The 24,416-nt window shown below is 45.7% G+C and overlaps 1 protein-coding gene across 3 annotated transcripts in view; it reads left to right on the top strand.

Annotated features, from left to right (window-relative positions):
* Positions 1-24,416, top strand: part of PEBP4 (phosphatidylethanolamine binding protein 4) — a 232,432-nt gene that overhangs the window by 16,532 nt on the left and 191,484 nt on the right. Inside the window, exons 1-2 of one of the 3 annotated variants that reach the window (XM_059178243.1) lie at positions 19,290-19,309; positions 21,779-21,915. In XM_059178243.1, the coding sequence (XP_059034226.1) occupies positions 21,797-21,915 (119 nt within the window). In that variant the 5' untranslated portion in view covers positions 19,290-19,309; positions 21,779-21,796. Of the gene's footprint in view, positions 1-19,289; positions 19,310-21,470; positions 21,601-21,778; positions 21,916-24,416 lie in introns of those variants that run through there. The other 2 variants (XM_059178235.1, XM_059178225.1) reach the window with 2 other exon arrangements.

Consider the following 24,416-nt stretch of genomic DNA (forward strand, 5'->3'; position numbering starts at 1 on the left):
ATTTATTTATTTATTTATTTGAGAGGGAGAGCATGAGCAGGGGGAGAGACAGAGGGGGAGGGAAAGAGAGAGAATCTCAAGCAGATTCCGTGCTGAGTGTGGAGCCTAATGCAGGCTCAATCCCACAACCCCGAGATCATGACCTGAGCCAAAACCAAGAGTTGGACACTTAATCAATGGAGATTGATTGGGGCCACCCAGGCGCCCCGATTTTTTAATTAAAATAAAATACAGTACTTTGGTCCCCTGGGTGACTTAGTCGTTGGGCGTCTGCCTTCAGCTCAGGTCATGATCTCAGGGTCCTGAATGGAGCCCCACATCAGGCTCCCTGCTCAGCGGAGAGCCAGCTTCTCCCTCTCTCACTTGCGCTGCTTGTGTTCCTTCTCTCACTGTGTATCTCTCTGCCAAATAAATAAATACAAATCTTTAAAAACAAAAACAAAAACAGGGGCACCTGGGTGGCTCAGTAGGTTAAAGCCTCTGCCTTTGGCTCAGGTCATGATCTCAGGGTCCTGGGATGGAGCCCCGCATTGGGCTCTCTGCTTCCCTCTCTCTCTCTCTCTGCCTGTCTCTCTGCCTACTTGTGATCTCTGCCTGTCAAATAAATAAGTAAACGCTTTAAAACAAACAAATAAACAGCACTCTACCGGGTTCATTTTATTTATTTATTTATTTATTTATTCATTCATTTTAATGCTTTTTTAAATGAATCTCTGCAGCTAATGGGGTCTCAAACTCACAGCCCTGAGATCAAGAGTCTATGCTCCACCGACTGAGCCAGCCAGGTGCCCCCAGCCTGTCTTCATATTTAAAGTTCTTTCCGAGTTCTTAGCATGTTTCCTATATTATATTTCCAGCTGCCTTTTTTTCCTAGACCTTTGCAGGCTCCTCCTGTTCTTCGTGAGAGATGAACCCCCACACGATGCCCCAGGTGGGAACAACGTGTCTCATCGTGTGGCTTCTTTGTGCCTTTGCACAGTGGACAAAAGGAAAGGGCAGTGAGTGTACTTTCTCAGCTGAGCAGCCCAGCAGGGCTGATGCTGACTGTCAGGGGTAATCAGTCTTCTGAAGCCTAGTGCAAGGATTAATTTAAAAAAAAAAACAAGCCACAGCAAAACTAAAGCCCATGCAGTGTATTTGCATCATCTCAGAGTACTTCCCCCCAAACATTTAGGAATTACAAAGAGGAAAATTACAAAGAGGGAAAGAGGAATTACAAAGAGGAATTACAGTATCCCCAGTAATAGATCAGCAACATGATGCCCTGGGAAGAGCAGGCCACCTCCGGGGTCTCCTTCCCAAGAATATGTGATCTCTACTGAGCAACGAGAGAGCATTCTGGAACAACTAGAGAGCACTCTCCAAAGTATCTGACTAGTATGCTTCAAAACTGTCAAAGTCATGAAAGACTAGGAAAGAATGCGCGTCTCAGTCCTTTGCAGCTGCTCTAACAGAATACCGAAGCTTACAAACAAGCTTGCTTATAAACAGCAGACCTGTATTTCTCGCAGTCCCTCAGGCAGGGAAGTCTGGGATCAAGTTGCCAGCAGATTGGGTGTCTGGTGAGAGCCACTTTCTGGTTCATAATGGACCCCATCTCTCTGTTGTTCACGTGGTGGAGGGGTGAGAAAGCTCTCCCAGGACCTCTTCCCAGGACACTAATCTCATTTAAAGAGTTCCATCCCCCGGGCCTAAGCATCTCCCAAAAGCGCCAGCTCCAAATACATTGGAGATTAAGCTTCAACACATGGATTTTGGGGAGAGACCAATATTTAGTCTATAGCACAGAAGAGCTATAAGAGACCCGTCCTAACTAAGGAGACATGACAGCTAAATACAGTGTGGGACCCTGGAGTGGATCCTGGAAGAGAAAAGGGGCATTAGTGGAAAAATTCTTGAAATCCAAATAAATTCTATAGTTTAATGAGTAGTATAGTAGTAAGGTGGATTTCTTCATTTTGATCATTGTTCTTTGGCCACACAAGATATTAGTCAACATTAGGGGAAGCTGGGGGCAAGGTGTACAGAGGAGTCTCTATGTTCTTTTTGTAACTTCTAAGTTTTCATTTCCTTGGTATTTTTCTCTATCTGGGAGGGCACCCTGATTGGTGAGTAGGGCTTGACTCCTTCATCAGCCACGGAGGACAAAGCTCCAGGAGGAGTCATCCCTTCATATCCTCAGTTCCTGACACAAATAGGCACTCCAAGATTTGTTGAATGAATGAATGAATGAACGAGGTCCTGGTTTCCATAATGGGAACAGAATTGGCCTTCGCTGTGAGAATCTTCAGAGTAACTGTAACTGTTAACATCTCTAACCAGTCTGGTGCCTGAGGAATCTGGGCGAGGAGCTGGAGTGGGATACAGATGGTTTGGAGTAAACCTCCAGGTGGTGCCATCTCTCTGGGCTCCTTTGAATGGTTTGAGGTGCTTGTGCGCATCTGAAGGGCATTGGAGAGGCAGTCAAAGTACAACTCCCAAGAAATTTGTATTCGCAGTCTCTTTCTCTGGTAGGTGCCTGCCCCCACCCGTTTCTGCTGGCTTACTGGTCTTTTTCTGATTTGATTTGTAAGACCTCTTCATGAATTTTGCATGCTGGGCCTTTATTGGTTATATGCAACATAAGATTTTATATATCTGGGGTCTCCTGATGAAAAAAAGGGTTTTTTCTTTAAAATGTGGTCAATCTATCCATTTTTTCCTATAATTCAGGTCTCTTCTATCATATTTCCTTCCCCACCTAAGGTCATAAAGTTACTCTCTTATATAGTCTTCCAAAGGCTTAAAAATTTCTATTTTAATATTTCTTTTTTTTTTAATCTCCCTGAAATTTGTTCTGTGTAAAGTATGGTGTCATGTCTCATTTTCTTTTGACACATGGAAATTCAGTTGCCCTGTCACCATTTATTGTATAGCTTGTCCTTTCTCCATGGACATCAAACGTCTCTTCTGTCATATAAAGAACTTTGTGTAAGCTAATGAGATTACTGAGTGTCTGTAATAGAAAATTGTTTGCAGCACACTCTTCTAGGCTTTCTGTGGTTCTGCCTCTTTCATTGACCTGCGCTATTTTACAACTCCATAAATTGTAGATAACTACAAACAATGCAGAATAATTCTTGTCTCTAGATGGATAAAGCAGTTCAGTGTGATGAAAGTTCAACTGACTTCCTTCTATCATGGAAGAAGCAAGTTTTGCTGCCATTTGCATATTCATGCCAACATTCCTGATCCATCAATATGTCTGTCCATTCTGGTTGTAAGATCTTACCAGTTCCCTCATTAACGATGAGTTCAATAACACTGTAAGATGTGTGTACTTTATGTCTGCTTGAAAGTGATAATTTTACCTAATTTGGAATTTATCCTGGGAAACCTGTATGGCTCAGTCGGTTAAGCATCTGCCTTTGGCAAAGGTCATGATCCCGGGGTCCTAGAATCGAGCCCCACGTTGGGCACCCTGTTCAGCAGAGGAGTCTGCTTCCCTCTCTCCCTCTGCCCTGCTTTTGCTCTGTCTTTCTCTCAAATAAATAAGGAAAATCTTTTTAAAAAATTTATCCCTTAGCAGTCACATACCAAGGACATATGGCTTTAAACAAACCCAAAGGGAAACGATTACTAGGTAGCAATTATTCACTTATGTAAGCTTTTCCCATGTGAGCATAAGCAGTTGCAGTGGGCTCCAACTCACAAGTGTTTAAAGCTTTTCTCAGGATCACAGCCCTGCGCGTACAGAGGCAGACTTGTGCATGTGAGAGTGATCTGGCGGGCCAGAGGAAAACCAAACAGGACACATTCTCGGAAATGGATCCTCTGTAGTGCAAGGAAACTTTCCAATATCATAACGGTGGCATAATCAACACGGAGCATCTGGAAATGAGGGCCCCTGACTTAGCAGAGCAAAAGACATGAGCTTTCCAGAAGCTTCCGTGTGTCCCCTGATTCTTCAACAAATGTTCAGAGTGCCTACAAAGGGTGGCCCTCAGTGCTGAAATGCAATAAATAAATAAATAAAAGTCTCTTTGATCTACTTGAAACTAATCACCTAACTCCAAAGGTGGAGTTTACCCCATAGGCCCTCCATGAGATCTCCATGAGGTATACAATATGATAGAATATCTACGTATCTTTAGATCTATAGGTAAAAATACATTCATATGTTCTTATGATATCTATCATCTATCTATCTATCATCTCTCTATCTTAAGCAGAGTCTTAATGTAGAAAATATATATCCGTATCTATATATATTAGAAATAGAAAATATTATCTATCTATTGATAGAGAGAGATATATATACCCTAAGTAGAGTCCTAATGTAGGAAATAGACCAATAATCCTGGTTGGAGCTCCCTACCACCCCTCAATTCCCCAAATTTCCTGAAGACCTCCAAAAAACACAGGTTAAAAACCACTGATCCAAATCCATCCTTGTGTTGAGAATGGAATCCCTTCTACAGTGTCCCTGGTAGGGCATCGTGGGTCCTATCTAAGCATTTTGCTTTAGGTCCCTGTGGTTTTCCAGTGGCCCAGTAGGGGCCTGGTCATCCCATCCCTGGGGGCCATAGGCTAGAAACCTGCATCTGGCTTGCCTGATTTATTTCTCCTGTGGAGCCATGGAGGACAAGTCTTCCCCTAACCCTTCTACCTGAATCCACATGGGCTTGCTTTGGGAAATAATCACACACAGAGGTGCCACCTATGAAATGGGACAGTTCGCCTGAGTTCCCAAAAGATCCACCTTGATCTTTTCCTTACAAAGCCCCCTCCCCAGATAAGCATCATGGACAAGACCCAGGAGAAGAGGAAGGTAAGAAGGCCCAGGAGGGCCACCCCCTGATTTTTTCCCCCTGAGGCCTCAAATGACATTCCCAGCAAAGAGCTAGAACCTGGCCTTATCCCAGGCCTGCTCCTTATTCCTTGGCTGATGTCTGCAAACGCGGACATGCAGGCCAGGCCTCTGGAAGCTCCCTGAACTCACTTGCGCTCAGTGGTTTGGGATTTAACGACTTGGCTGCCTTCACTCCTCCGCAGGGCTGGGCTACAGCATTCAGCCCTCCAACCAAGCAGCCGCTCGAAAGTGATGGATGGGTGCAAGGCTTGCTGGAGAGATGCCTTGGAGGCCCTGGCCATGAGTGCTGAGCCAGGGGCAGGTGTGAGGCCTGTAGGGAGGCTGATCTGACGAGACTCCACAGGGAAACGATCAGATGTCAGCGGCTGGGGCTCAGGCAGGCTAGAAGGACATGAGGCATGAATTCCAGTCCCCGTCCAAGAAAAAAAGGAGGAACTAAGTAAGCAGCCCTGGGGATTCATTGAATTACCCTCTCCACTGTGCACTCTTCCTCAGTCCTGGTCTTATTTCTTCTCAGTGTCCTTACTGTTTGGACTATTTTCTTATAGCTCTTATCACTGGCTGGTTTCACTGTTGGTCAAGTAAATACCTGTTTTTCCCATTAAATTGTGGGGACCAACATTGTGTTGTATCTCTCCTAGCAGAAATCCCCAGAGCTCAAACACTTTTTTGTACACGGTTGGGCCCAGTGGATGTCCCACAGGGACCTAATAAAATCATCTCCAAACCCAGTGTAGACCCATTTATCCCCCCTAACTGCAGGCCAGTAGAGAGGCAAAGATGATCTAACCTCAGGACCCCATGAAGGTCTATCCACTGAATGGCTTAGTGAATGGGAGGACACATGGAGCAAAGTGTCAAAGACAGAGGGTCCAAAAGTTCCTGTGACCGCTACAGTTTGGGTGAACTGAGAAGAGAGAAGAGCTTGTTGCAGTGCCGGGACTTTTGCGTCAATAGGCCTTTGGACTGACATTGGGAGATGTAAATAGCCCAGGACATCCTAGTGAGGATAATAAGAACATGGAATTTGGACTCAGACGGGTTTGGGCTGGGATCCGGCTCTTCCACTTCCTACGTGACACCAAGCTCCAGCTGTAAAGTGGGAATAATAGAGCCCACCTTGTAGGGCTATGGGGAGGATTAAATGAGATAGTGCTGGTTATAAGCTGCTTGGTACAGTTGGCTGCTTGGTACAGTTGGCGCTCAATGTCATCAAAATGGGTGCGGTGACCCAAGGCATCCGAGGTTGCAGGCAGAGGTGAAAAAGACCATCCATGTCCAGTTCTGCCTTTCTGCCGAGTGGTGCAGGAGAAAGCGGGGACATCTGAACTCATGTGACATTTTACAACATCTGTTTGCCCTGCAGCTTCTTCTTAAAGCTTTCCTGGGATGTGGAACCAAGAAAGTTCCAAAGCCTCAGTTTAGAACAGCAAGATGAAGGAGGCTGACCCTGGCTAAGCCAACAGATCTTGTGGCCCCTCTGTGGACCTAGAAGGACTGCCTTATGGGGATTTCTGGAAGAGACACTCTTACTGAAATGTTACTGACTGGCCTCTCACCAGCTGCCATCTTGCAGTTTTGATGAAACGTGTTTCTGTTTGTTCTCATCAGATTTACAATGTTTCCTGGTTGAAGGGGGAAAGATAGAAATAAGTATACTAAGAGTCAAGAACTGTGCTTCTCCTTCCCCCCTCATCTGTGTGACAACCATGACACATGTATTATTGTGTCCACTCTAATGAAAAAGGCTGAGAGGGTAAGAAGCTTGACCAAGATGGTAGGTCCACACTTCAGGCCCAATGCCCACGCTCTGCCTCAGGAAGAGGCGCCACTTCCGCCTTGCTCTGCAGTCTGTTCTCTCCTCCCACAGGCTCTTTGGGCCAGAAATGTTGATGCCAGTGTGTAGGGTCTCTACCATGGCCTTGTTAATCTCACAGAAGCCCAAACTGAGAAATGGGTTAGTTAATGGGGCCTGTTGGAGAGCAAGTAAGTGTAGAAATCACATCTTCTTTAAGCAAAAGAACCCCCCACCCCCAAGCATGCCCTGTTTTCCCCACCTGCATGCTCTCCCCAACCCCATACCGTTTGGTCACTTGTGCTCAGAGCTCCAGCAATTCCATCCTGCTCTAGTCTACCAATGACTGGGGCCCTTCCACACCTCCGTGCCTTTGCCTGTGGGATGCTCTTCTCCTGTTTATCTTTCAAAGACTTCCCTGGTTGTCACTCCTATAAGATGGCTTCTGTCTTGATCGCACCATGGGATTTTACTTTACACAGGGGACCGAGTGATGACACAGAAAGGTCAATGTCATTGAAAGAATTTATTACTTAACATTTCCCAGAGAAATGGGTATACCATATACCTCCTAGGAAAGCACTAAAGTCAATCAGGAGGCAGTGGGATGCAGAGGGTTGAGGGAAATGCCCATCCCAGAGCATTTATTGTGTTTTCCATGGAAAGGAAGGGGTGAAACAGGGAAACAGCTTAGGGTGGGCTAGTTGGAATAAAGTCAGCATGCTCTGGGTGGTGTAGGGCAAGGGGGTACAGGTTTGGTGGGTGATGGCTGGATAAAAAGGTTGTTGGGGGGTATGGATGCTAGGTTGTTGGTTTGCATATGAAAGGAGCATTCCAAGGTGAGTTGTTCATGATCCTAAGCAGCAGCTAGCCCTGGAAGGACAGGGGGCATCTCTCCCCAGCCAGCAAGGCCCTCAAGACATCAAACCATCATAAAATGTATAAAATAAAATAAAACACACAATTAAAACACTTTCCTCTTTGCCCCGGGAATGCTTCCACCGCTGACCTCCACACATTGTGGGCAGTTTTATCATTATAGTTTGTTTTGATGCCTATGCCCATTGCTCAGATGTGGGCTCATCGGAAGCAGGGTCTGAACCTTGTTCATGTTTGTACCTTCAGCATCTGGCAAATGCCTGTCACCAATCTATGTTTAAAACAGTGATTCTCAGGCCTGGCTGCTCATTGGAATCCCAAGAGAAGCACGCTTAAAATACTGATGTCGGGGCTTCTGGGTGGCTCAGTCAGTTGGGCATCTAAATCTTGATCTTAGCTCAGGTCTTGATCTCAGGGTTGCGAGCTCAGGCTCCACACTGAGCTCCACACAGGGCATGGAGCCTACTATAAACACATAAATAAAATTAATTAATTAATTAATTAAAAATAATAAATAAATAAATTTTAAAAACTGATCTCTAGACCTTACCCTCAGAGATTCTGACTTAATTTATCTGGGATGTCTAGATTTCCACTGACTCCTTGAATTTCCTGAGATGAATTTTCCAGAAGGAAATCAAGGTTGTGATCCCAGATGTGGTCATTTAAAACAGCAGGAAATCCAAGTCCAGAAAACCAGGGACTTGCCCAGGGCCCAATCACCTGTTACAGGAACTTCAACTGCCCGTTTTGGTAGAATGTCAGCTGCTGAAAACAGTCTCCCCAGTCTTGGCAGATCCTGGGCTTGAACAAATGTTGCTCCTCTGCATTCTTCTCAGGCTCCAGGCCACACTCGTTGGAAAAGGGGCTCTTGCTTCACCCCAGGTAAGCTTCCCAATCCTACCTCTTTCCTCTTGGTGTCGATGTGAGTTTTGCTCTACACTGTTTATCTCTTTCTGGGACTCTGGTCTCAATGGTTTCTCTCTTCATTCTTCCACAGCCTTCTCTTTGTGCATCCCTGGTGCCTCTTCTCCCTGTTTCAAAATCTATCTTGAAAGGTAAGAAGAATGGTAAGAGAACCATCTCTGTGATTTCTGCTCTTCACCTTAGAATCCTTGGAAGAGGGAATGCCAGAAAACCCACCCATTCTTCTTTACCAATTCTTACCCATACTGCATCTTAGCTCCTCCCTGGAACTTCCTGGAACTTTCTCCAACTGCCTCCCCAACGGCCAACTGCTGCCTCCTCTCCTGGCACTCCAGGAACCTCCCTTAAAACTCCCATACTCTCAACACTGGCAGACCCTGATTGCCTTAAGGGCCCAAACTGTGGGGCACCCTGGAGGGAACTTGCTCCCCACCTTGTCCAGCCCAGAAAACTGCCAAGATTTCTCACCTTCCTGCAGCCACCACCCAACAGCTCCCACAGTGCTCTGGGTAAGTGAGTGATAAGGGCTCTTCTCCCTGGTTGGTGGGAGGCAGGGACTTTCCCTCAGCAACAGCCAGACAGAGAGACAGAGGGAATGAGAAGTTCTCAGGGACAAGAACCGTGGCCTGGAGAATTTAAGAGAATTTGTGCTTAGGGGATATTTCTGATTTCTTAACCCTCATTTGACTTGAGGCCATTACTCATGGCATTTCTACAAGCTTGTGTCTGAGCATCATTCACCTCTCTAACTTTCCTAGAAAGGGCTCCTTGACACGTTTCTCACTAGTGGAGTCCTGGACTGGGATTACCATGACTGATTTCAGTTCAGAGCAGCCTTACTTCCAACAAACTTAAGAAGTTTCATTCCTTTGTTGGGGCCCTGATTTCTCCCTCCAAGGAAGAATTCTTATTTCCTCCCATATGTAGACCTGTGGACAGAACCAGAGATTAGATCTGTGAATGAAAGGAGTGGAGGGGGAGGGCAACGTGCAGCTGTCATCGGTCTACATTCAATGCTCACCTCTATGAGGACAGACAGAATAGTCAACCCTCTGAGGATGACAGGGCAGCAATGAACCTGGGAAACACCCCTGTTTCATAGATTATCTGGGCCTTTCCATTCTGTGGATGAAGTGAGTCAGTAAATACATCATCTGGCTGAGGCAGTGAGTTGATTAGGTCAATAATTGGTTGCTGAGACCAATAAGCTGGACTCCCAAAAAGAAGACCTTGTGTCCTCGGAATGAAGTGGCCCAAGCTCCCAGCTTCCAGCTGAAGGTCTAGCAGAACCCTTGGATAAAATGAGTGGATGGCTCAGGGGCTATGGCTGGGCTTATCTCATAGACACTCTTCTTGGTCTCCTCACTCTTGGGAAATGTTATTGCTAGAAAATTCAGCTCTGCAGCTCTCTCTACCACTGCCCCCACACCCCACCCCCTGTCAACACCACCAGTTCCTGAACTTCTGTTTGATAATTTAAAGATCTATAATTCAAAACGTGATAGAAGGAAAGCAAGCATTTCTTAAAATAACAATGAAAGAAACTACACTCTGATAGTTTTACATTCCAAGACCGTTTCCAAATCGGTCACTTGAAATGTAGCATGCATAAAAGCAACATCTTTTAGTTGAGAACTAAAGGATGGCTCAGGTGCATTTTGGGAGGCTTTGCAATCCTTTCCTACTCTTTGCATATGAAGGACAACAAAAAGTCAGACTATTGTTTTTGAATGTGGGTACTCATTTAATTATTAAGTGTCTCCTATATTCAAAGTACTATGGGGGACACAGAAACAAATGGGGCCCTCACAGGATAAAATATGTGCACAGAAAACTAAAACAGAAGAAAGATAGCAGGGATGCCTGGGTAGCTCAGTTGGTTAGGCAGCTGCCTTCGGCTCAGGTCATGATCCCAGTGTCCTGGGATCGTGTCCCACATCGGGCTCCTTGCTCTGCAGGGAGCCTGCTTCTCCCTCTGCCTCTGCCCGCCGCTCTGTCTGCCTGTGCTCGCTCACGCTGTCCCTCTCTCTCTCTCTCTGATGAGTAAATGAATAAAATCCTTTAAAAAAAAAAAAAGAAGAAGAAGAAGAAAGAGCAGTGAAAGCTCTTGAGGGAATGAGCAAATACTGCCCCTAGAACCCAAGGGAGACACCGATTAAATTAGTGGAGGTGGAGATGTGGTCTTCAGGAGGTCAATGTCCATTCCTCCTTCCTTTATTTCCTTCCTTCTTTAAATAATAATTGATCATCTGCTGTTTCTCAGGCACTGTGCTAGGTGCCAGATGCAGCAATTCACAGCACACATGTGGTTCTTCCCCCATGAAGGTAACTCTCTAGTGATAGATAAGCACAAGTAACTGGCAAATAAAAATGGCCCGATATATATTATCATGGTGGAAGTATTGCAGAGACTATATGTGGATATAAGAGGATATTAAAGAAGATTCGCTGAAGGAAGGTTTACTGATGTTTAAATAACATCTGAAGGATAAGCAAAAGTTAGACATAGGGGTCATGGATCAGGAGATAATTGGCTCTCCTTGCAAATGGAACAGCTTGTACAAAGGCCTTAGGGTGAAGAAAGCACAGCCAATGGGGAGTATTTTCAAAATAGGCTACAGAGGCTGATCAAGTGGTCTATACAGTAAGGAGAATAGATTAGGTCAGCGCTTCTAAAGTGGGCTCTATAGACCACCAGTTCCTTGGATGTCTATGGTGTGTGTATGTGCTAAAATATACATAAAATTTATCCTTTTAACTCTTTTTTAAAGATTTTATTTATTTGTCAGAGAGAAAGAGAGAGAGCACAAGCAGACTCCCCATTGAGCAAGGAGCCTGACACGGGACTTGATCCCAGGATCCCAGGATCATGACCTGAGCCAAAGGCAGCCACTCAGGTGTAACCTGTTCTAACTCTTTTTAAGAGTACAATACAGTGGCACTGATTACATTCACAATGTTGAACATTTATTACCCTATGTATTTCCAGAACATTTATTACCTCAACATAAAATCTGTAACCATTAAGTAATCACTCCTCATGGTGAGGAAATAAGTTTTTATTGCTTAAGTCCCCCAATCTGTGCCATGGCAGCTCTGAGAAACTAATCATTTGTCTTACTCTTGATCTCTGGGAAAATGTTTTTGTCTTTCACCATTGTGTATGATGTTAGCTACGGGTATTCCACACATGGCTGATATCATATTGAAGACATTTCCTTCTCTTCCTGGTTTGTTGAGTGTTTTGGTTTTGGTTTTGGCTTTGGTTTTGGTTTTGATTTTTTGATTTTTGACTGCCTGGGTGGTGCAGTCATTTAAGCATTTGACTCTTGCTTCAGCTCAGATCGTGAGCTCAGGGTAATGAGATCAAGCTCAGCATTGGGTTCCATGCTCAGTGTGGAGTCTGTTTGGAGTCTCTCTCCCTCTGCTCCTGCCCACCACCGGCTTGTTTTTTCTCTCTCTCTCTCTCAAGTAAATCTTAAAAAACAAACAAACAAACAAATAAACAAAAACTGGGCACCTGGGTGGCTCAGTCAGTTAAAGTTCTGCCTATAACTTGGGTCATGATCCCAGGGACCTGGGATCAAGTCCCACTTTCCCTCTTTGGGCTCACACAGCAGGGAGTCTGCTTCTCCTTCTGCCCCTCCCTGCCCACGTATGCACATTCTCTCTCTCTTACAAAAATAAGTAAATAAAATCTTTAAAAAGGTCATGAATTACTATATTGTATATATTATATTACATATAATAACCTTGTTGAATTTTGTCAAATGCTTTTTCTGCCGCCAGTGAGACAATTGTGGATTTTTTCCTTCATTCTGTCAATGTGGTGTATTATATTGGTTGATGTTCATATGTTCATGTTGTTCATTCATACATTCTAGGAACATATCTTACTTGGTCATGTTGTACGGTCCTGTCAATATGCTTCTGAATGCAGTTTGCTAGCATTTTACATCAATATTCATAAAGAATATTGGTCTTTAGTTTTCCTTTCTTGTAGTGTCTTTGTCTGGTTTTGGTATCAGGATAATGTTAGCCTCACAAAATGACCTAGGAAGTGTTCCCTCCACTTTAATGTTCTGGAAGAATTTGTATTTATTCCCCTCATACTTCTTTCTGTATATATTATGTAGGTATATTTTGTTGGTATCATGAGCACCACATAAAACATCCTGAAATTATTACAATCTAATTTGAATTGATACCAATTAATCTCAATCACATGTAAAAACTCTATTCCTATAGAGCTACACTCTTCTATTTTATGTAACTGATGTCACAAATTATGTCTTTATATATCTGTACACTGGCAAAATGTTATAATTACTTTTAAATCCAATTTCTTAAAAAGTGGAGTTTCAAAGAAAAAATAAAATAACACTGTCTTTTATGTTTGCCCATATATTTACCTCTACCTGAGATCTTTCTATTTTTACCTAACATCAAGTTACTGTCTACTGTCCTTTTATTTCAACCTGAAATATTATTAGCATTTCTTCCAGGGAATATCTAATGGCAACGAACCCCCTCAGTTTCTGTTTATTTAGGAATGTCTTAATTCTCCCTGCTTTTTGAAGGACCGTTTTTTTCTGGATATAGAATTCTTCGTTGACAGTTTTTTCTTTAAATAATTTAAATAGAGTTGACCCTTGAACAATATGTTTAACCTGTACGGGCCCACTTATTTGTGTATTTTTTTTCCCTCTTCCTTATGATTTTCTTAATGACATTTTCTTTTCTCTATTTTACTTTATTGTGAGAATACAGTATGTAATATAGAGACCATACAAATTATGTCTTAGCCAACTGTTTATGTTATCAGTAAGGACTGTAGGTTATTAGTACTCAAGTTTTGGGAGAGTCTAAAGTTATACACAGATTTTTTACTTTATGGGGGTCAGTGTACCTAACCTCCCTGTTGTTTATAGGTGAACTGTATATCATCCCAATGCCTTCAGGCATCCAAGTTTTCTTCTGTTAAATAAACTGTCAGTCTTACGGAGCATATTTTGTACTTGTCAAGTCACTTTTCTCTTGCTCCTTTCGAGATTCATTTTTTTGGTCTTTCAACACTTTATGTGTCTTGGTGTGCATGTCCTTGAGTTTATTCTACTTGGCATTTCCTGAGCTTCTTGCATTTGCAGATTCATATGCTTCATCCAGTGTGGGAAGTTTTGGCCCTTATTTTCTCAAATGATCTTTCTGCCCTCTTCTCTCTTTCTCCTTCTGGAACTAATAATACATGTCTATTTGATGGTCTACTTGATGGTATCCTATGGATCTCTTAAGCTCAGTTCACTTTTCTTCATGCTTTTTTCTTTTTGCCCCTGCTCCTAGAATCAATAATTTCAGTGTTCCTATCTTCAAATTCTTGGATTCTTTTTTTCTCCTTGCTCAAATATGCTATTGAACCCCTCTAGTAAATTTATCATTTCAGTTTTTTCGTTTTTCAGCTCCAGAATTAATTTTGTTCCTTTTCATCATTTTTATACGTTGTTGATATTCTGATTTTGTTCATATATTGTTTTCTTGATTTCCTTTAGTTCTTGTTTTTATTTAAGACAATTATTTTAAGGTCTTTAATGGGTCTTATGTGTGAGCTTCCTCAGGAATAGTTTATATCGACTTATTTTATTCCTTTGAATGGCTATATTTTCTTGTTCTATGTGATTTTTTTTGTTGTTGAAATTTGTGTATTTGAGAGAAACAACCACTTTTCCTAGTCTTTGCAGACTGACTGTGGCTAAAGAAGACATTTATTAATTAGCTGGGCATGCTCTGGGCCCAGGGATCAGCCCCAGATGAGAACTTAAGATCCTCACTGGTCTTTTCTGAGCATGTGTCTCGCCTGAATCTGAATGTGACTTTCTCAGTTCCCCCATATATACAACTTCTTTTAAATGTCTTAATATCCCCCAAGAATCTCACCCTAGCTTCTCTTTGGAACCATATTATCTTTCATATGTCTCCACCCATAATTTCTTGCCCTAAATATCTGCAGGTCTGTAGTCTTCTCGCAGCTTTCATAAACAATACCCACACCTTAACCTCCCTGAGACCTGAGTTGGACCAGACAGAAACCAGTCCTTCAGGCAGTCCGTAGATAGATTATAACACTGTAGTTAGGTCTGCTTTGCTGCCTCTGATTTGAGAGAGGAAACTGGTAACTGGGCTTCAGTATCCTCCAAACCAAGAATGAACCATGTTGGGGAGGGTGTGGGGGCAAAGACATGTGAAAATGCCATGAAATTTCTTATCATTCTGAAGGCAACTTTTTCTCAATTGAGCATTTATTTGGTTGCTCCCAATATTTGACAGTTTACCAAAGCTCCTAGCTCTGTTTTTTTGTGTGTTTGTTTTGTTGGTTGGTTGGTTGGTTGATTGGTTGGTTTTGTTTTAGAGTATGTATACATGTATGTATTTTGAAGTTTCCATGAAAGAATGAGAGCTTGGAGCTTCCCAGTCCCATAATTTTGCTGATGTCACCTGGACTTTTTTTTAAATTTTGTATTTTTTATGAACATATATTTTTATCCCCAGGGGTACAGGTCTGTGAATCACCAGGTTTACACACTTCACAGCACTCATCAAAGCACTTACCCTCCCCAATGTCCATAACCCCAGCCCCCTTCTCCCAACCCCCCTCCCCACAGCAACCCTCAGTTTGCTTTGTGAGATTAAGAGTCACTTATGGTTTGTCTCCCTCCCAATCCCATCTTGTTTCATTGATTCTTCTCCTACCCACTTAAGCCCCCATGTTGCATCACCACTTCCTCATATAGTTGTCTTTCTCTGCTTGACTTATTTCGCTAAGCATGATACGCTCTAGTTCCATCCATGTTGTCGCAAAGGCAAGATTTCATTTCTTTTGATGGCTGCATAGTATTCCATTGTGTATATATACCACATCTTCTTGATCCATTCATCTGTGGATGGACATCTAGGTTCTTTCCATAGTTTGGCTATTGTGGACATTGCTGCTATAAACATTCGGGTGCACGTGCCCCTTTGGATCACTACGTTTGTATCTTTAGGGTAAATATCCAGTAGTGCAATTGCTGGGTCATAGGGCAGTTCTATTTTCAACATTTCGAGGAACTTCCATGCTGTTTTCCAGAGTGGCTGCACCAGCTTGCATTCCCACCAACAGTGTAGGAGGGTTCCCCTTTCTAGGACTTTTTTTTAAATTGCTTTATTGAGATATGTTTCACATACAACACAGTTCACCAAATTATACAGTAAATTTAAATAAGTACAATTTAATGACTTTGAAAATTTAAAATTCAATGGTTTTTAGTATATTTACAGATATGTGCAACCATAGAGCACTTTCATCACCTCTAAAAGAAACCCCGTACCTTTTTGATATCACCCTCATCTCCCCTATTCACTCATCCACCCACCTCCAGCCTAAGCAACCATGAATCAATTTCCTATCCCTATATATTTTCCTGTTCTGGATGTTTCATATAAAAGGACTCATACAATATGTGGTCTTTTGTGACAGGCTTCTTTCGTTTAGCACAATATTTTTCCCCATCCCCTGCTCTGGGGTCTGAAGAGGGCACAAGGTACTGAGAAGGTAGGTGGGAGTGGGGAACAGCAAGGGTGCCTCGTGGATCAGGCAGATGGATTCAAAATTGAAGAAGGAATTGAGGATGGTGGCAAGTGGAGAGTAGAAGCAAAGATTCCCAGGAAACTGGGCACCAGAGAGAATTAAGTCAGAATAGGTAAGGAGAAGGGACAGTGGTCAATGGATTGGAGATCAGAATCAGATGGAAGAGTAGATGCAGTGAGAGTAACAAAGTGAGAGCAAAGGAACTAGAGGTTGTTATCAGGATGGCTGCTTGAATTTAAGATTTTAGGCATGGAATGGTTTTTAGAGGTGACAGTGTCCAAGAAGTTGCCATCAGAAAAGAGGCTGAAGAGGAGGGAGAGGTGTTGGAAGAGGTATCTCCATGGATATGGATGTCACTCTGGGTTAATATCAGGTCTTGGAGCAAGGAAAAGTTTCCATGCCAAGTAGCAGTGCGTTCAGTGAGCAAGGAGTGATAGGAAGGCAGATAAGACCAACTAGGATTGATTCAGATGGAGTAAGCCTCAAGAAGTATAGATTTTGACAAGAGGGTTGAGGAGTCACAGTATAGAAACAGTAATGTGGAATGAGGTGCTAGTCGACCTTACCGCCCAGCCCTGAGTCATGTTGGGGGTGGGAGACTGAGCATTCCACACTTTGAAGAACTTCAGGAAAAGGAGCTTTCTGGTTATGGCAAGAGGTAGAGTTGAAGTGGGAAAAGCAAAGCCTACAGCAAATGGTGTTAGAACAACTCGGTAGTTACATACAAAAGAATAAAAAGGAAACTTTACCTAACACAACATACAAAAACTGACTCACAATGGGGAGGGGGCACCTGGGTGGCTCATTTGGTTAAACCTCTGACTCTTGATTTCTGCCTAGGTCATGATCTCATGGATGGTGAGATCCAGCCCCATCTCAGGCTCCCCACTTGGGGAATCTGCTTGGAGATGCTCTTCCTCTGCCTCACCCCCTGTTCATGTTCTCTTTCTCTCCCTCTTTAAAATAAATAAATAAATATTTAAAAAATTAACTCATAATGGATCAATGATGGAAATGTAAGAGTTAAGTTTGGAAAACTCTTGGAAGAAAACATAGAGGAAAAGCTTCATGACATTGGATTTAGCACTAATTTCTTGAATATGACACCAATAGCATAGACAACAAAAGAAGAAATAGATAAATTGGACTTGATTGAAATTCAGTTGAGTTCATTGAAATTATAACTTTTTGTGCATCAAAGTACACCGTCAAGAAAATAAAGACTGGAGCAGTTTCTCAGAATGTTAAACATGGAATTGTCATACAACCCAACAATTCTATTCCTGGGCATAAGCCAAGAAAGTTCATAGCGTATTTTCACAAAAATGTATACAAATGTTTATAACAGCATTGTTCATAATTGACCCAAAGAAGAAACAACCCAAATGTCCACCAAGTATTGAATGGTTAAATAAAATGTGGTGTGTTCATACAATGGAAAAGTATTCAGCCATAAAAAGGAATGAAGTACTGATACATGGATTACCTTGAAAACATGCTAAGCAAAAGAAGCTTGTCACAAGAGAACACATACACAGCTGGTCTTTGATCAACGTGGGTTTGAACTGCATGAGTTTACCTATATGCAATTTTTCGAAAGTCCACACCATAAGTATATTTTCTCTTTCTTAAAATTTTCTTTTCTTTTTTTAAATTTTATTTATTTATTTATTTATTTATTTATTTATTTAGCAGAGAGAGAGAGAGAGAGATCACAAGTAGGCAGAGAGGCAGGCACAGAGAGAGGGGGAAGGAGACTCCCTGCTGAGCAGAGAGCCTGATTTGGGGCTTGATCCCAGGACCCTGGGATCATGACCTGAGCCAAAGGCAGAGGCTTTAATCCACTGAGCCACAGGCATCCGTCTTACAATTTTCTTAATAATGTTTTCTTTTCTCTAACTCACTTTATCATAAGAAAACAGAATATAACACATATATATATATGTGTTAAAATATGGATTAATTGACTGTTTATGCTATTAGTAAGGCTTCCCCGTCAGTAGTCAGCTATTAGTAGTTAAATCTGGGGGCAGTCAAGAGTTATCCACAGATTTTCAACTGCACAGGGAATTGGCCTCCCTAACCCCCTTTTGTTGAAGGGTCAACTGTAGTATGATTCCATTTATAGGAAACACCCAGAAAAAGCAAATCTACAAAGGCAGAGAGTAGATTAGTGGCTCCCCAGGTCTGGGAAAGGAAGGAAGGGGGAGTAACTGCTCATGCGTTGTACTTCGGGGCTTCTTTCGAGGGTGATGAAAATGTTCTGGAATTAGGTAGTGATGATGGTTGCATGACTTTGTGAGGGTTGCACAACCCTTAGTGATCTCTATACTAAAAACCACTGAATTGTACATGTTAAAAGGGTGAATTTTATGGCATATAATATGTAGAGTGAAGGAAAGGAGGGAGGGGGATGGAGTCACTGTAGATTCGGAGATTCCAGAGGGCGCAGGTGAAAAGGCTTAGGAGATAGGGAAAGCAGGAGCATCTGTCTGGATGGGGAAGGAAGGTGACACCTGGGCAGTAATGAAGGAGGGAGGGAGAGGAGGCCTGGAGGGACAGGAGGGGGCCAAGTGTTCAAGGAGCCGTTGCCCTGCGGATTCCGGGGTTTAGAGGGACCGAGGCAGCTTGGGAAGCCCAACAGGCTCAGCTTCCCTGAGAGCACTGGGATGTGGTCACAGTCCAGATGACTGGAGGAAAAGAAGGGGGCTCCCAGGGTGGCTACCGTGGGATCTAGAGATGGAAGTTTCCAGAAATAAGGCAGTGGAGCAAAGCAGGCTGGCAGTGGGAAGGGGACACTGTGCCTTCCCGGGCTTTGAATGTGGTTCCCGGGCTTTGAATGTGGTTCCCAGATCTTGGACTCCCTGTAGGAAGTGAAGTTCTGTGAATCCCCAAGAGAAAGATCAGATTCGAAAATGCCAAGAACCACTGCGCTCTGTCGGAGCTCTCTGTACAAGAACAAGCCGGAGAAGGTTAGATAAATAAGCAAAAGGGATCCAGGGCCTGGGGCCAACCTGAGCAGTTACTTCCTGCTGTTGTTTATTGAGTTAGGAGCTGTTATGGGAAAACTGAACTATCAGAAACAGAGGCGGCCGGTTTGTCAGGCATTCACGCGGTCATTTATTAAGCATCTAGAAATGCCAGGGACTGTGCTTGGAATGCTGGATACAGACTAAGTACTGCCTCCCAGGAAGCTTGTGGAAACGCGGGCAGGGAGCGATAAACTAATCTCTAAGTAAGTAATTGCAAAATAATCCATTACAAGCATTTAAGAACCAGGAAAAGAGTAAGGAGCTACAATTCCGTGTAACAGGAATTGAACGGAACCTGGGGGTCAGAGCATTTCTCTGAAGACACGACATTTCAACTATCCACCAAAGGGGAGTGGGAAGTGAAGGAGGTACGCAGGAAGGCCTTGGGGGCAGGAAGGAGCTTGCGGCCTGAGCTGGAGTTAAAACTTGAGCTGCAGCTGTGGAGAGTAGAGAGTCACAGCTAGAGAAGCAGAAAGAGCCAGATCAGGCAGGCATTATGGGCTCAGTGGGAGATTCCGGGCTTCATTTGAAGAACAAAGGGAATGGAGGGGGACAATAATAGGGGAAAGACAGGGGACAGCAAAGCTCCAAGAGGGGGCAGTAGAGGAGAGGGGTTAAGGAGCAGGGAGTCTGGAGGCAGATGGCATGGGTTCAAATCCCAGGTCTGCCACTACAACCCATGTGACCAAGGTCCAAGTCAGCAAACCTCTCTGTACCTCAGTCTCCTCCTCTGTAAAATGGGATAACAACAGTACGTACTTCAGAGGATCCTATCAAGAGGATTCAGTGATAAAAGCTTGGCTCATACTGAGTGAGGAAGAATTGCTGACACGGGTAGGCTTGGCAGGAGCAACTCTATCCCGGGGAATCTCCCCCACCTCCAGACAGCCATTTTTTGGTGCTAAGAGCGATTGGCATTCAGGAAAGTTCTGGCTTTTCTAGTGGCTGCCACTTTGAAGGCAAGAGGCTCTTGGCCTTGGAAGACCAACGCTGGCAGCATCGTCCCTGTGGCTCTGGCTATCCAGCGAGCTCCTCCAGAACAGGGACCCTGCTGACACTCTGTCTTTTCAGGGCCTGGAACGTGGGAGTGCTCAGTACTCACTGGAGAGACAGATTGCGAATGAATGAATGAATGAATAAATGAACACATGGAAGGAGCTGTGAAGAGTACTTACACTCTGCGTAAATAACGAGCATTCCCTCGGTGAGGGCCAATTCCCGCCTGAGGCCCTTCCATCCATAGCTTGTCCTATCCCATTCTCTGCCATCTTGTGAGGCGGGGGCTACCAGGAGACACTTCCAGTAAGGGAATGACCTTGGGAAGGAGAGTCCTCTTTGGGGAGCCCTGGCCATACATCAGGGACTCTACTTATTGAGAAGCTCATCTGAGTTGTTGCCCCAAAGAAGGGCTTTTGGCTAGAAGTCGGGCTCCTGGAAGCAGGAATTCAGCTGGAAAGCAAGCGATGCTCGAAATAGTTTCTCTAAAACTCAAGCTGCATACACTTCATGGCTATGATCTCATCTTCCTTAGCAAGGCACAGGAGTGACGGGGTATTTCACTTGTTTTTGAGAGGGAGAAGAGGTGCATCCTAGTGAGCCATAGGCCCCCCAACACCCACCCCAGCAACCTGGTGGGGGGCTCAGAGCAGAACCCAGGCATCCTCTGTTCCCGGCTGGTAGAACAGCCCCCCAGCACACCCCCACACTCCATCTCAGAGAAGATAGGGAGCAGATCAGCTGGAAAGGCAGAGGGAGAACTGCTTTTGATCTTCCCCCTGCCCTCTCCTGTTCCAATGGAAGCCCCACACGCAACTTCCTGCAGGCTGCTGCCCCCCTTCCTCTCAGCCAGTGCCGCCGGCAACCTGCACCGCAAGCTGCCCCCTTCCCCAGCAGCCCTGCTGGCTTCTTCTCCAGAGACTATTATTTTGGGAGAGTGCTGAGTTCAGCACTGCGGCAAGGTGCAGTCAGAGGAGCCCTTCTGTCCTTAGCTGGCCCTCTGGAGCTGTTCTCGGGGCCAGGGCGGCCCCAAGAGCAGTGGCCCCTCCTGCACAGGGTCACTGTGTCCTGGGTCCACCTACCATCCGTCAGCCCCAAGGCTGTCAAGGCAGGTGGCACAGAACTGTGGGCAGGGGACGCAGCGCTGTCCAAGGGCTCAGCCCAGCCAGACCGCAGCTCCTAGAGAGACGATCAAGGTCTTGCTCTTGCAAGCACCACAGGACCAGTGCTCCTGCCCCCCCAGCCCAAAGCCTGGGGTCACTGGCTTCCCAGGGTTTGCCTTAAAGCCAAAGGAGAAGGCTGCCTGGCCTAGGGCCAGCTGATTGCACACGGGGCGAGCGGCAGGGACAGGATGCATTGCTGGGAAGAGAGACTTATGTAAGCCCTTCTGCCCCAGCGCCGAGATTAGTGGCCAGCAAAGCCCTGCTCCAACAGGGGCGGGGCCCCAGCCAGGACTGCAAACTGAGTCCGGTTTGGAGTAGGCCCAGATCCTCCCAAGGTATCCGTGTCCTGGTGGCAGATTGGCCGCTGGAGCCCAGGCAGCTGCCTGCCCTTCTCCTTCTGCTTACCAGTGGTCTCTGTTCCTCCAAGTGGGCCCCCGGGGTGGGGACACGCAGGGTGAGAAGGGAGCCCCCTGCAGAGAGCCCCCCCAGCTCTGAAAGTTCCTTTCGTTCCAGGTGTCCACGGACTGGACAATGAGGCTGGCCGTGGCAGCCCTGTTTCTCGGTCTCACGATGGTGGTCTCCAGAGATGTGGAGGAAGGCGACTTGTGCTTGTACGAGCCCCTGTCTGACGCCGATGCTGTCCTCTGCAAGTAAGGCCGGGCGGGACTCCGGAAAGCAAGCAGGCAGGTCAAAACGGGGCTTGAGATCGCGGGGAGGCGTGTCTGCTGAACCAGGGAGCACTGTCTCCTAAGGCAGCCCCTGCGGACTGGCAGAGAGTAAGTGAGGCTGGGAGAACACCTGGATGGAGGACAGCATAAGGAAGGCTCTGGAGACAGGCTCCCGCCTTCAAGAAGGCAGGCTCCCAGCCCCGGAGGGTATACGGGTCTGGTCAGCTCCCCCTCATACCCCGGGACCTCCAGACCCGAGAGACTGCCCTCACCCTCTCTGCTGGGACCCTGAGGGACCATCCCTCTCCATAGCCCAGACTGCCCCCTTTCCCCCAGCAAAGTGGCATTTTAAAGAACAGTGGCAGTTGACAGAGGGTGTGAAATTGGACCCTCCCATGTGAGAGGCCATGGTTAGCCTTCCAGGGATGAAGCCCCAGAAGTGTGTGACAGGTGGGTCTTTTAGGGAGTGTGGCCTCTGGGTGCTGTCTAGAGAAGAGGCCGGGCGTCAGGGGTGGGCTTCTTCCTGAAGCTTCTCCCTGCCTGAGTCAAAGTTCAGCTCTCTCCTCATGGACCGCCAGTTAGAAAAGCCAGTCCTGATTGGCCTGGACTCGTGGCTCATCCTGAGGGCGGCCCCGGGCCACTCTGCCGCCAACCCTCTCTGCCCATTTGGTAGCTGATGGGACTGGCATCCCATTGAAGCCAATGGAAGTGAGAGTGTAGAGAAGAACCCTCCTCTCTACTTGGTCTCCTTGTGTACATTTGAATTCCTCCTAATGTGACTTCTAGAAAGATAAATACAGGTTTTCCCTTGAAAAGTTAGGTAGCTGAAACTGTCCCCCCCCCAAAGATGGTACACATTCTTATCAGTACCTTTTTTTTAACTCTGGTGAAACCACTGTGGGTGAAGTTTTGTGCGGGAGGAGGAAACAGTGGCTGCCTCTCACATGTGGGCTCCAGGCCTCTAGGTGCTCCACAGAGTGGAACCTTCCTGGGGGCGGCAGCCATTTTACTCAGGTAGGCAGGAGATCGAGTTCTCATGAGCTGGGGAGGTGGGCTGGGCCAGCCACGGTCAGGCCCCCTTGCAGAACGCCTCTGTGCTTCCCACATTCATTACAGAACACTTAGAAAGTGATTGTGTGTATATGGTCCCTGGCTGCCCTTGGCTCTGCGCTGTAGGCCTCCCTCCACACACAAGCCGGTGTCCCGGTGGCCTGAGAACTCTGGGGCACGGAGGGAGCCCTGATGTGTGTATCAGCATCCTCACAGCCAAAGAGGGGGCTCCAGAGATTAAATAACCAGTCTACAGCACTGCCACACCCTGCAAGTGTCAGAGCCAGGGTTCAGCCCCTTCTGTCTGACTCTGCACTCAACAAACACTCTTTCTGGCTGCTGACCTTCATGCAGGGGCAGAGCTTCTCAAACTCAAGGGAAAGGGAGCTTTCTTAGTCGCCTTCCCTCAGCTCTAAAAAAATGCCAGCTCAGGGCGCCTTACAAAGAGCAGAAATGTACTTTTTCCTCCTTCTTGCAAGTGCTAGCACATCTGGTGAGAACCCACTTCCTGATTCAGAGATAGCCATCCTCTCGCCATGCCCTTGCCTAGTGGAAGCACCCCCTGGAGGCCCCTGCTTCATGACGCCCTCACCCTGGGGGCTGGTGTTCAGCTTATGAGTTTGGGGGGAGGGGCAAATGCAGTTAAATTCTTCTCAGGAGCTCTTCTCAGGACTGCCTAGAATACACCAGCAGACCCCCAGTCTGAGAAACACAAACTTACTGCACTCGGGCTGCGTGGTAGGAACTGTCTCATTATAAGCCATCACTGCAAAAGGTTTGTCTTTTTGCTGGTAAAAGGCCATCACTAACGGACAGCACATTGTGGACATGCCAGACCTCTGGGGTCAGTACCTCCTGTGCTAAGACCCGCCCCCCCCCCCAAGAATCCTGCTCAGCTCAGCCTCCTCCCCTTGGATGGAGATGGAGCCCCATGTCGGGCTCCGTGCTGAGTGTGGAACCTACTTAGGATTCTCTCTCTCCCTCCCTCTCTGCCCCTCCGGCTACGCAGGGCCACTCTCTCTTGAAAAATAATGATAATAATAATAATAGTAAGTAATAATAAATAAAATGTTGCTGTGAGGAAAAATGAAAACCCATCCCTAAAACTTGTTCAAAAGCAATCAAAACCATGGCCTCCAAAAGGAATTACTATAACCTTACCAAGAGGTAAAAGAAACAAGTGAGCTGAGCAAACCGGAAGTTGAGCTAACCGGCCCGAGGCTCCTCGGGGTGCTGGCCCACTGAAGCGTCCTGCCCCTGCCGGGGGTTTAGGCTCTGGCTGCCAGCGCCCAAGGTGGGATCTCGGGGGACACTGAAAGGGTGAAATGGAGCGGAATGTGGGGCTCTGCACCGGAAGGCTGTCCTGGCCTTCCTCGCAGATCCAGAGCTTGGGAGCCCCTGCTCTCCGCAGCATCTCCTCACTGGGCCTCCTC

This window comes from Mustela lutreola, chromosome 1, assembly GCF_030435805.1.
Source record: "Mustela lutreola isolate mMusLut2 chromosome 1, mMusLut2.pri, whole genome shotgun sequence".
NCBI classification, from domain to species: Eukaryota; Metazoa; Chordata; class Mammalia; order Carnivora; family Mustelidae; genus Mustela; species Mustela lutreola.